The 13,167-nt window shown below is 42.3% G+C and overlaps 1 protein-coding gene across 4 annotated transcripts in view; it reads left to right on the top strand.

Annotated features, from left to right (window-relative positions):
• Positions 1-13,167, top strand: part of ADAMTSL1 (ADAMTS like 1) — a 1,120,403-nt gene that overhangs the window by 877,901 nt on the left and 229,335 nt on the right. For all 4 annotated transcript variants that reach the window (XM_025279016.3, XM_044939811.2, XM_044939812.2 and 1 more), the window contains 2 exons: positions 3,766-4,067; positions 11,098-11,227. In XM_025279016.3, the coding sequence (XP_025134801.1) occupies positions 3,766-4,067; positions 11,098-11,227 (432 nt within the window). The remainder of the gene's footprint in view (positions 1-3,765; positions 4,068-11,097; positions 11,228-13,167) is intronic.

Genomic DNA, 13,167 nt, shown 5'->3' with positions numbered 1-13,167 from the left:
TGTTGTGCTACTCATATTTTGAATAATCCCAATGATTTTTTTAGACAAATGCACATGTGAAAGGAGGAGAGAGAAAAGGAAGAGGAGAAAAGTTGAATATCAGACTATGTGTATAAAACTAGAGCTAAGTAGATAATACCTGAAGTGACACGAGACTAAGAGTGAATTGTTTCCCTGTAGCATCATATAAATAAAGTGATAGTTTTTATTACTTCAGAAGTGTCCATGCTTCTGACTCCATAATAGCCACTAATAAACTAAACTGCTTTGGGATTTTACAAGTGAATTTGATTATTACTTATCTATTTTGTTATAGGGACTGTGGTTACACCTCTAATTAAAGGATAAGCATTTTGGTAGTGAAATGAACAATGAAGCTTGCAAACAGAAGAAACATAAATTATTTACTTGCCAAGTTTCTGTTCATTTGTTTGTTTTACCCTGGAGATGGGAAAACTAAATGCAGAATCATATCAATCATTTCTGAAGCTCAAGCCCACCATTTAAAGAACTCACTTATCCAAGCCATTCCTCATTCTTCTGGCAATCATGCTGCTAACCAAAAGAAAAGTTGCCTAAATTAAACTTCAATAATACATTGTACATGTGTACATCAAGACAATTAACATGCAGATTTTTATTTTTTTAATATAAATTTATTTTAATAACATGCAGATTTTTAGAAAGCACATTGACTCCATTTTAAAGGTCACACTTTAAAGGTTCTAACTCCGCAAGAACTACTCAACTTCTAAACGTTTCAGTTAAACCTCCAGGCTCATTTGACTGCCCTCTCCCTGACCTTTGTTCCTCCCACTTGTGGCCAGAAAGCTCAAGATAGTAAATACAGAGTTGGGAGATCCAGAGATGTGGGGGAAGGTTTCCTATGAAAAACAGTTATTATTCATTTGGCCATTTGCACTATTAGATATTTTTCTTTTGAAATACAATCTCCTGCCTTCAGTGAGAGAGAATATTATATCATCCAGTGTATGCACTAGAGAAATTAAACTGAGTGCCAAAAGACAGCACCACTTAAAGACCAAATTGCTCTTAATTGGTGTGAATTTGATGAAGACCTAAGGAGAGTGGGTTGGGAGATATGCCAATAAGTCTGTCTGACACTTGATAAGGTTCTCATTTGGGAGACATAAAGTAGATTAACCCTAAGTATCCAAATAGTCAAAAATATACACATACCCACAACACACATGATTCTTTTTTCATTTAGATGTTGCTTTAAAATAAACAAGTCTCAATCATGGCAATGAATTCATGGAGCAGTGGCATCTCTTTCTACTTTCTGTGATTTTGGTGTATCTTCCCAGTCCTGGAAAGAGAACAAATGCAAAGTGATTCATGTTATAGGCAGGGAGAGCTGAGAGTTTCATTTGTGCATCCTTTACATTCTAGATTTCATCTGGGACTCACTTTTAATCTAGGAGGTAAAAAATAAATCACTTTAGCTACTTGTCATTCTCATAAGTTTATATATGTGGGAAAAGATGGAGACAGATGCCTAAAATAGGTTTTGAAGGAACTGATGAATCTCAGTGTGCTTGACATGTCCACTAAATGTTCTATAGAAGGAGTTGGAAAACTACAACCCAATAGGCCAAATTTAGACCCTTCCATCTCCCTTCCCATTCCCAACCCCAGTTTTTATGAATAAAGTTTTATCGGAACACAACCACACTCATTTTGTTTTGTATTGCCTGTGGCTGCTTTCACAGAGTTAAGTTTTGCAACAACAAAGACCCACACACATAGCCCACAGAATCTAAAATCTTCCCTATCTGGCTCTTTACCAAAAAATCTATCTGATTCTTAGTCTTTTGTAATGGTCACTGAAAAGGGCCATTATAGCCGACAGAGTAATAATCCTTACTGGATTGGAAAAGCTAATAGGGTACTGTTCTTTCTGAGATCTTATCATCTTTTTTATTTGAAAACAAAATTCAGGACCACGTTATTAAAGAAGCAGTTTCATCACTGTTATCAAAGTTTAAAGACATATCACTTGCTTTGGGGTTTCTCTTATATATACAATAGTATGGGGTATATTTTCCTTTCTGTCTATTACCTGGGTTGTAAAATTCAGTGCTTGTATATTTTGTTATGATTTTTGTCCCAGGACTCAGGCAGACAGATGTGAATGTATAATAAGAGGGTTAAAACTATTTCGATTGCAGAGTTTGGTTTTATATTCCTAAAAGACGGCTACAGGTAGCATTATTTAAAGAGAGAAAGATATTTTAATCTTATTGGATGCGATCTCCCTACCACATTCCCGAGGTGCCAGAAGATGGAGTCAGGAATTAAAAAACGAAAGAGGGAGGCAACCCTGTGATGAGAATTTCTTGGGAATGATTCGGGGTGATGCTTCCTCCTTAATCCACCTTCCTGACACGATTGTGTATGACCCTCATCCTCCTCTCGGGGGTGGCTCTTCAAAGGTAGCAAGTGTCAAATCCTTCGTCAGGGGACCCCTCCCTGCCTCAGACATCATGGCTCTGGGTCTCTGTTCCAGTCTCCCTGCTCAGGACACAGCCCAGGTTCAGGCTACAACTTTGTTTTGCTTCTTCCAGTTTGAAAACTTGGATCAATTTCCTGTTAGAATTTCAGCTTCTCTAAACTAGATGGGAACTATTTTCACTTGCTGGGACTTAATGCTATAACCTTCTTATCACTTCTTTCCTTTTCTGCCAAAATCAGGGTTAAAGAGCCAGATTTGCATGCCTCCTCAGCACGACTCCCAGTGCAAAAGCAGTAGGATCATAGAAAAAAAATTTTTTTAAGATTTTTATTCCAAAGTCCTTTCTCCAGATTATTATACTAACTTTGTGAAAATGTTAGTAGTGCCCTCAGGGCTTTTTTCCCCTGGATACTTCTCAAGGTCATTGCAGATATGGCAATTGTTGATTAGTTGGAGGAAAACAGTCTTTTTTTCTTTTTTTTTTTTTTTGGAATTTGCATATTGTCCTACATTCTAGAGAAACTCAGGGAAGTTCTCATTAATGTGACTTCGCTTGATGAGGAGGGACTGGAGGCTGTCGAACAAACATGTATGGATGCAAAACCCCTCGTTTACGGTGACATGCCTGTGGATTTAAATTTGTAGCAAGGCTTTTCTCTCAGATATAAAAAGAATCGCAGGCCAGACTAATTCAAAGAATGTGTGAGGAACAAGGCTTTGCTCCATTCTTGGAAACTTAAAAAAAAAATCCTCTTTCTCTTTCTATATATAAATAAATCTTGGGAAGCACATTGAGCAAAAAAGCAAAGAAAGTTACAGAATCTGAAATCCAGACTAAAACAAAAAAATATATACTTCCTTAAATATCTCTAAGGGCTTACTTTGTTATAGTTTTTAGTATCAGTATTAGTCTGCTGTAAGAATAGCCAACATCTCGCAGGAGGCACAAGGGCTGGAATTTAGATCAAGAGAGAAGAAATCAGTTCCCTGCTCTGAAGAGCTACCACTGTGGGTGCAAAGCTGGGAGAAAGCAGGTGGTCTGTGGCTGGAATATCTTCCAGCTGGGGGTTCATGTGACACGCCCGAAGAAACCAATCCAGAGACTGGCAGATGAGCTCATGGGCTGCACTGAAGCACCCAGCACAGGACAGGACAGGGTGGCAGAGCCCTGAGCACGTCCTGAGACGGCCCTGGGCCCCAGTGGCAGGTGGGATGTGGCCCTTCCCGGTGCCTGCAGTCTCCTGCTTGGGGCTTCTCATCCTGTCCTCTTGTTTGCTTGCGGACTGCAGGTTCATCCCAGAGGCCTGGTCGGCCTGCACGGTCACCTGTGGTGTGGGGACCCAGGTGCGAATAGTCAGGTGCCAGGTGCTCCTGTCTTTCTCTCAGTCTGTGGCCGACCTGCCCGTTGACGAATGTGAAGGACCCAAGCCAGCGTCCCAGCGCCCCTGTTACGCAGGACCATGCCACGGGGAGACTCCCGAATTTAACCTGGAAGAGACAGATGGCCTCTTGGGTGGCCTGCAGGACTTTGACCAGCTCTACGACTGGGAGTATGAGGGCTTCACCAAGTGCTCCGAGTCCTGTGGAGGAGGTAAGAAGGGGCTAGGCCTCAGATCATTGCCACCCTCTTGCCTTTCACTGTAGCGTCTCTCTCTGCGGGCAGCTGTGTCCCGTGATTGTCTCTAGTCCAAGAAGGCTAAGGAGGGGGAGGAAACCGTTCTAAACCTAAAGCAGACTGAATGAAACACAGATGTATTTCTCTCTGGGCCTGTCTCTCTCAGACTGTCAGCTATGAGTAGCTAACACAAGTAATGCTTTTACTTTTACTTGTCATTCTGATATTTTGCACTATATCTCAGTGTATCTGACCGAGAAACACTGTTGACACGGGCCTGGCAATGCTCTTGACATTCAGTTTTATTTGTCTTTGCCCTTGCCTCAGTGCATGTGGTATGAACCCAGATCAAAGACGACAAAACCGTCTGTTGTTCCCGAGGACAGAGTACGCCACCTCTGACTTTCTCAGCCGGTCGCCAAAGTAATATCTGTTGACAAAGGGAAAGGATGTATAATGACAGTTAACACTGAGGTTACCTGGAACTGGAAGGGAGTTTAAAGATTAAAGCCTGATCCCGCTGCCATTTTATCGATGTGCAAACTGAGATACAGAGAGCTGAGTGATTTTTTCAAGATCACACATCTAGTCAGTGATATGTGGGACTAGTGCTGCTGTTTATTTCTCTGTTTAGAGTCCTTGCATCATACCTCACTTCTTTACACACTTAGAGAGTTCCTGAAGCTTTATCACTGAATGAATATTATTTAAATAGTGTTCAATGTTTCCATGTATATTAATCTGGTTCTCTTAGGTCTAGTCCATGGTGATAACAGATTCAGTCATTTTTCTATTTCAGGTGTTAGTGATGAAACCATAGTGGGGGAAGAAGGTATTTAAGTCAATAATTAATTCTTTAAGATTATGATCTTTTGTACTACTGTAAAAAATACAGTAATGGAAATGTGGTCACTGGGCTTCCCTGGTGGCTCAATTGGTAAAGAATCCTTCTGCAATGCAGGAGATTCTGGTTCAACCCTGGGTCAGGAAGATCCCCTGGAGAAGGAAATGGCTACCCACTCTAGTATTCTTGCCCGGAAAATCCCATGGATAGAGGAGCCTGGCAGGCTACAGTCCATGGGGTCACAAAATGTTGGGCACAACTTAACGAATAAACCACCACCATATGGCTACTAACTCCCATATATACTCCCAAGAGAGATTTTGATAGGCAAGGAAAGGTTGGCTGATTTCCCATCAAATCTCCCTCCCTAGCTATCAATAACGCCTCTTGTCACATCAAGGATCTGCATTCCCGGCAAAGTTTCTTTCTTAACTGGTATAAAAATATCTATATTAAAATGATTTCCCAAACTGTCTTATAAACCATGACATCTTGGAAACTCTTTTATAAAAGCATCTTTTGTCATTGCTGGGAATGTAAAAATACATGTGCCCAAATTGTTCATGTGTAGTTGAAAAGGAATGGATAGTGGAACAAGTACAAGCAGAGAATCAATTTTCTCCTTCAGGTCACTTTGTAAGCATTTAATAGTCTTGACCTTGAGGTTCTCGTTTGTTTCTAAGTCTTCCAATTTCAGACCGTGGAGTTCTTAAGTGTTTTCATGGAGAGTCTGTTATTTTAAAACCTAAAATTTTCCATCTGATTCTGGAAGACAGTTTCTTGGAACTCTACTCATCCATGTTGCTGGGGGCGCCCACCACTCACAATGAGGACATCTTTTCTCCCATGTTTAATGAAGGAGAAATGTTGAGTAAGCTCTGATGATCTCTGGGCCCAGGCAAGTTAAAAGGTCAGATGGAAAGGACATAGCCAGTGGCTGCAGTTGCTTCATTGCAATATAAGGAACTACTCAGGATTTCGGATGGTGTGTGTTTATCCCCAGTTTCCATGATCATCTGAATTAAACGATCATGATCTTTTGTCTGACAAATGTGCCTTGAAAAAAATTATTTCTGCCCTCTATTATGATTCTCTAAGCCAAGTGGAACTTTATGAGCAGATAGGGAAAATGATGCCTTAGTGGAATATGTAAATAACCAGATACCTTTATCTTTACAATTCTAACCATTCTGCTAACCAGAGGCATAAAATTCAAATCACTGAGAGTGTGCGAACTGTTTTTCATTTAAAATGTTTTCAGAATATATTGATTTGGAAATAATATTTTGTATGCTTCATATACAATTTATCTATGCTTATAGGATCTGAGGAGATATTTGTATAACATAAAGTGTACATCATTTATATCCAAGGCAGGGAAAGTTCCTGAAATGTCTTAGGTCTTTAACTGTCAACAACTGCACATGCTTACTTTTAGCTGTGTCACGGTGCCACGGTAATATATCTATGCCTAAAATGTTAAAAGTTGAGAATGCCAAAGTGGTGAAAATATGCTTGGGTCATATGATCCATATGATGCCCAAACACACTAAAAAATTATTTCAGTATATAAGACATGTATATTAATTTTTTTAATTTATTTTTAATTGGAGGATAATTGCTTTATAATATTGTGTTGGTTTCTGCCATACATCAATATGAATCAGCCATATGTATACGTATGTCCCCTCCCTCTTGAACCTGCCTCCCACCTCCCACCCATCCCACCCCTCTAGGCCACAGAGCACCAGTCTGAGCTCACTGAGTCATACAGCAAATTCCCACTGGCTATCTGTTTTATATATGGTAGTAGATATGTTTCCAGTCTGCTCTCTCCAGTCGTCCCACCCTCTCCTTCCCCACCTGTGTCTACAAGTCTGTTCTCTGTGTCTGCATCTCCATTGTTGCCCTGCAGATAGGCTCATCAGCACCATCTTTCTAGATTCCATATATATGTGTTAACATACGATATTTGTTTTTCTCTGATTTACTTCACTCTCTAATAGGCTCTAGGTTCATCCACCTCATTAGAATTGACTCAAATGTGTTCCTGCTTATGGCTGAGTAATATTCCATTGTATACATGTACTACAACTTCTTTATCCATTCATCTGTTAATGGACAATCTAGGTTGTTTCCGGGTATAGGACATGTATATTTTGAAGTCATTGTTTGGCAGTAACATTTTATGGTATTGTCACCATTGATCTACACCAAAATATAACCCACAAGGCTGAAGATATTTTTAATCATTCTGCTGATGCCAATCAAAAATGTGCAGGATTAACAGATTTTAAATCAATTTGAGGTTATACTTATTTTATTGTTTTTGCCATTTCAAAAGATGAAATTGGATAGACACAGAAGTTACCTTTCACCCAGCAGAGGTAGTGACCAGAAGGAACCTGTTAGTAATTTAGGCTGTAGCTGATGGCTGCATTTCCCTGCTGCTGCTGCTGCTGCTAAGTCGCTTCAGTCGTGTCCGACTCTGTGCGACCCCATAGACGGCAGCCCACCAGGCTTCCCCGTCCCTGGGATTCTCCAGGCAAGAACACTGGAGTGGGTTGCCATTTCTTTCTCCAATGCATGAAAGTGAAAAGTGAAAGTGAAGTCACTCAGTCGTGTCCGACTCTAGCGACCCCATGGACTGCAGCCTACCAGGCTCCTCTGTCCATGGGATTTTCCAGGCAAAAGTACTGGAGTGGGTTGCCATTGCCTTCTCCACATTTCCCTGAGTTCTCATCAAATATTAGGTAGCAATTATGCTATTTTTGGAGATATAAACAATGAAAACTCCATTTTCTGGAAGATGGAAAGTAAGCCTAATCTGTTCAGACCTGTGTCCTGGGTCCCGCTATCATCTCCTGGTTATATTTTAATTTCCTATATGTGAATGGATAGGTGTAGTCAAGGAGAGCAGATCTGAACCTGAACAGCTTTATTGTTGATCTCTTAAATGGTAAAATTGATATTAAAGTCTAGCTGAGGGAAGACTTGAAGCTGACATCAGCAAGTATTAATATTAAAAGGTGAAATCCTTTCCCTCTTGTCCCCTTTTCCTTATCAATCCTCTCTTTGCTCTGTCAAGAAAGAAAACTCAGAATCAGAAAGGATCTTAGGTAAGTGTGTGTTCTTTGTTGGTTTACAATGTCCTTCTGGGCGAGTGAGTTATCCCATTGGAAAAGAGTATGCACTTGATGAGTTAGCTTCTCTCAAGCCGGCCTGACTGCCCTGAGCCAAGTAGACTGTGAACTCAGGTGAAGCCTTCAGGCATCTTCCCTCTTCACCTTCCCACACCGCCATCCCCAGGCTGCTCTCACGCTTCCTCCAGGCCCCCATTCCCACCACCTTGGCCCAAATTGCACACTGTGCTTTGGAATACCCTGCCCTTTAGGCATCTCATTCGTTCATGCCACAAAAATGTCTCATGTTGACCACAGGGCTGGTCCCAGATCCTCCTTCATTACACAGAGCTCTGCCCTTAGGCGCCACCACCCCAGGCCCCACCCAGGAATGCTCTGACAACAGAACCCTGAACCATCACGAGGCCATCCTTCTAGAAGAAGGTAGTAACTCTGGAATGCTTCTTAATCTCAGCAATTAAAGGTGAGAAATCACCTTTAAAAAATCACCCCAAAGGTGATTTTTACCCTGAACTAGGATTATTCGGTGGAGTCACATAAACTTGTTCCATGTATCTCAGAAGGTTTCCTGTGTAGAGACTTTAACCCTTGCAACCCCATTCCATGCAGGCTTGGAAGGACCTGGTTCTACAAACCAGGCTTCACAAAGGGGAAACGGGTTACATCACTTAATATACCCCTCCACACATGACCCTCCCCTCAAAGCAAGCCCTTTCATATGAGGCAGGAGACAAAAGCTGTGTAATCACTTCCTCCTTCAGGTACTGTTAACTCAAATTCATGAGCTTTTCAATAGCTGACTAAAGCCAAAATATCTTTTATTTTAGAGCCACATTTCGAATCTCTGAAATACTACCAGGTCGGCAGATGAATTGAAACCTTAATTTCAAACAGAATCACAGCTCTAGATTCTGTATGGTGTAGTTCGCCTTGTCCACAGCTTGTCGTCGCGAACTTAATAATGCCAGACTATTCCAGTGGGAAGTATCAACAATGATACCAATAATTTCTTATGAAATGTTTTGCTATATTATCATACCATGAATTTCAAGAGGCTCATCCCAGCTGCAACCAGGAGAACACCCTGGAGTCAGCATTCCAGAATATGATGGAATATCTTTAATGTCTAGCATAAATCTCCAATGCTCCACCCTGAACTGGCTGTGATATATTTAAATTTAATTTTTAAAGCTCATAAAATGGCTTAGAAAAAAGAAAACTGACATTCACAGCTACAGGGTAAATACTGTGCCAGTTTTTTAATGTTTGATTTGTCAGACTTAATCAAAAAAAAAAAGGCAGTTCTGATTCTGACTTTAAAATGTCACTTTTTAAATGATGGTCTTGATGAGTGACCTTTCTAAGTCAGTGTAACATCACCTCGGGAAGCATGTGCCTGTGATCGGAGTGATAACTTCTTGGGGGAACATAGGACAGATAGGAGGAAGAGAGTAACAGGCCTGATAAGTGATAGGTCAGTTGTACTATATTAGGTACTACCTAATGAAGCAATGCAGAAAATTTTAAAAAGAAAGTGTATGTGTATTTATACATAAAACTAATTTTGTGGGTTGTCACATACTCTGCCATAACTATATACAAGTGTTTAACAACAGATATCTTTATCTGAATATATAAATATATATATATATATATATATATGCTTATACACACACACACATATATGGCTATAAATGACTAACAGCAAATTATCAAGAATGTCCTGTTTCTCTTCTTTCAACTGAATTCTGCTGAAATGATTCCAGAGAAATGTGTAGGTTATTCCTGAAGATCTCCAGCAGCTAGAACAGCCTCATAGTATTTTTAAATGTCAATGTTTTCAGTCATTAAAGCTCCAGTGCTAAAGCACAACCAGTGCCACTTCATCGTCTATCAACTGTAAGCTTAGCAAGTCTTTTCGCCCTTCTAAGCCTGTTTCCTTATCTGTAAAATGGGGATAAAGTAGAGTCTTGTGGAGTTATTGAGAGGTTTGAATGGGGCATGTCAAGCTCCTTGCCTCAGTACTTGGCTAACAATGTGCACTCTGTGAATTTTTCCTAGCTGCCATGACTGTGGGAAGCAGGGTGAAATGTCTTGACACTGTATTATCAGGTTACATGTGTCCCCACCCCATGAAAACCCACCAAGTGACTGTATGCCAGTCCCTCCTCAAACTCCTGTTTTACTAGGTCTGTGGTCAGGGATGCATGGGTAGTGGTAGGAACATTGTCTTCCATGAATGCCATCATTAGGTGTCTTGCTCTCTCTCTTTGCTCCAACTTCCCAAGTGGCCCTGTGTTAGTTGCTTAGTCATGTCCAACTCTTTGTGTCCACGTGAACTATAGCCCACCAGGCTCCTGTGTCCATGGGATCCTCCAGGCAAGAATACTGGAGTGGGTTGCCATGTCCCCTCCTCTGGGGGATCTTCCTGACTCAGGGATGGAACTCAGGTCTGCTGCAAGGCAGGCAGATTCTTTGCCATCTAAGCCACCAGGGAAGACCCCAAGCAGCTCTAGGTCACTAAAGAAATGAACCAAACTCAACAGGAAACCAGAAAAGCACTGGATGCAAGGCCCCAGATGCATAGCAGTTTACAGAATGCTGGCTATTCCAATGTGGCTCTGGGCCTGCCTTCCAAGTATAGTCATCTCCTGTTGATTAAAATACAATGTGTGAAGTCTTGGGGTCATTATTTTGGTCACCCTGCTCTCCTTCTGCTTTAAATTATCCTGTTTCAGCATGGGCAGCTGCATAGCTGGGTGGTAGTTTTTCAAGCATTTCAGCAGTCCTGGTAGCAGCCTCCCCCACAATGGGAGAGCTGCCCTGCTTAAGGGGCACAAACTCCTGAGTGCTTTCTCCAGACAGACTGATGCCTGACGAGATGGGCAGTCACAAGCTTTCAACTGCCTGACACGCAGCTAGTCCTCCCAGTCTCAGAGACCTCCCACCAGCTGCCTGTCTACACTTGCTCACCCCCCACATGCCTGCTCTGGCTTTGATGGGTGTCATCTGTACACAGGTGTCCAGGAGGCTGTGGTGAGCTGCCTGAACAAACAGACCCGGGAGCCCGTGGATGAGAACCTGTGCGTGACCAGCCGGCGGCCCCCCCAGCTTCTGAAATCCTGCAGTTTGGATCCCTGCCCGGCAAGGTAAGGGGTGCGCCAGCCACCCTGCTGCCCAGGAGTGTGTTCAGAATGGGGTTTGTGTGTCTGTCCATGGGCAAGATCAGAATGCTTATTGTTACCCAGTGTTTTGAAAACCAATTAGCATCAGTTCAAACTCTTAGTCAAATCCACTTAAAGTTAATTGAAACCAGGGCTTTGGAATTCTAGCCCAGCGATCATGCTCAGGGTCCAGAAGGCTCCGTGCACAAAGGAAAAGCCCCGTGGTGTGGCTGGAATGTGCCCGGGCTCCACTGATGCTTTCTTCCCAGGGGAACGTGAACTGACCGCAGAAGGTAGGGTCTTTGCCACCTCTCAGCCTGTGTCCCAAGCCCTTCCACCCTAATAACAGATCAGCTTGTGGGTTGCAGGAACTGAAGGATCTGGGTGGTATCACTGAGCCACCATGAAATCCCTCTGCACACACCATGCAGATTCATTATAGCATGCTCTGGAGTGTGCATGTGTCATTTCACATGCAGAAAATCGATTAGAGCATTTCATTGTTCACCCCTGCCTGGGTCTCATTATTATCCGACCTTGAGTTTTAGTTCATCAATGCAGTCACTGCTTGGTTCCACACAATTTTATGGTGTCTTGGGAGACTTGCCTTCAGATACTTGTTGAAGTCTCTGTAGAAGCTCAACTATCTCATCTATGATTCTGGTTTCCAAGGGGAGACATATAAAGAACCAAAGCCAGTCTTGCAAGTCTGCTGATGGGATGAGAAATGTTCCCAGATCAAATCCTAGATGAGAAGGGGGTTGTTGATACTGAAGGATATTTCTTGTGTTTCTACAGAGTATCATACAAGAAGCAATGTGTTGCCTCTAGGAATTAATGATAGGTTTCTGGTCCAGCTAATACTGCTTGTCTTACTTCTCAGCCAATTCAGTTCAGTTCAGTTCAGTCGCCCCGTCAGGTCCGACTCTTTGCACCCTCATGAACTGCAGTGTGCCAGGCCTCCCTGTCCATCACCAACTCCTGGAGTCCACCCAAACCCATGTCCATCGAGTCGGTGATGCCATCCAACCATCTCATCCTCTGTCGTCCCCTTCTCCTTCTGCCCTCAATCTTTCCCAGCATCAGGGTCTTTTCAAATGAGTCAGCTCTTTGCATCAGGTGGCCAAAGTATTGGAGTTTCAGCTTCAACATCAGTCCTTCCAATGAACACCCAGGACTGATCTCTTTTAGGATGGACTGGTTGGATCTCCTTGCAGTCCAAGGGACTCTCAAGAGTCTTTTCCAACACCACAGTTCAAAAAGCATCAATTCTTCAGCACTCAGCTTTCTTTATAGTCCAACTCTCACATCCATACATGACCACTGGAATAACCATAGCCTTTACTAGATGGACCTTTGTTGGCAAAGTAACATCTCTGGTTTTGAATATGCTATCTAGGTTGGTCATAACTTTCCTTCCAAGGAGTAAGCGTCTTTTAATTTCATGGCAGCAGTCACAATCTTCAGTGATATTGGAGCCCAGAAAAATAAAGTCCACCACTGTTTCCACTGTTTCCCCATCTATTTGCCATGAAGTGATGAGACTGGGAGGGATTGGGGGCAAGAGGAGAAGGGGACAACAGAGGATGAGATGGCTGGATGGCATCACTGACTCGATGGACGTGAGTCTGAGTGAACTCTGGGAATTGGTGATGGACAGGGAGGCCTGGCGTGCTGCGATTCATGGGGTTGCAAAGAGTCGGACACGACTGAGCGACTGATCTGATCTGATCTGATCTCTGATGAGACTGGATGCCATGATCTTAGTTTTCTGAATGTTGAGCTTTAAGCCAACCTTTTCACTCTTCTCTTTCACTTTCATCAAGAGGCTTTTTAGTTCTTCTTAACTTTCAGCCATAAGGGTGGTGTCATCTGCATATCTGAGGTTATTGATATTTCTCCCGGCAATCTTGATTCCAGCTTGT

Source organism: Bubalus bubalis, chromosome 3 (genome assembly GCF_019923935.1).
Source record: "Bubalus bubalis isolate 160015118507 breed Murrah chromosome 3, NDDB_SH_1, whole genome shotgun sequence".
Taxonomy (NCBI): domain Eukaryota; kingdom Metazoa; phylum Chordata; class Mammalia; order Artiodactyla; family Bovidae; genus Bubalus; species Bubalus bubalis.
Note: the sequence above shows the minus strand (reverse complement) of the source record. Positions and strands in the feature narration are given on the sequence as shown.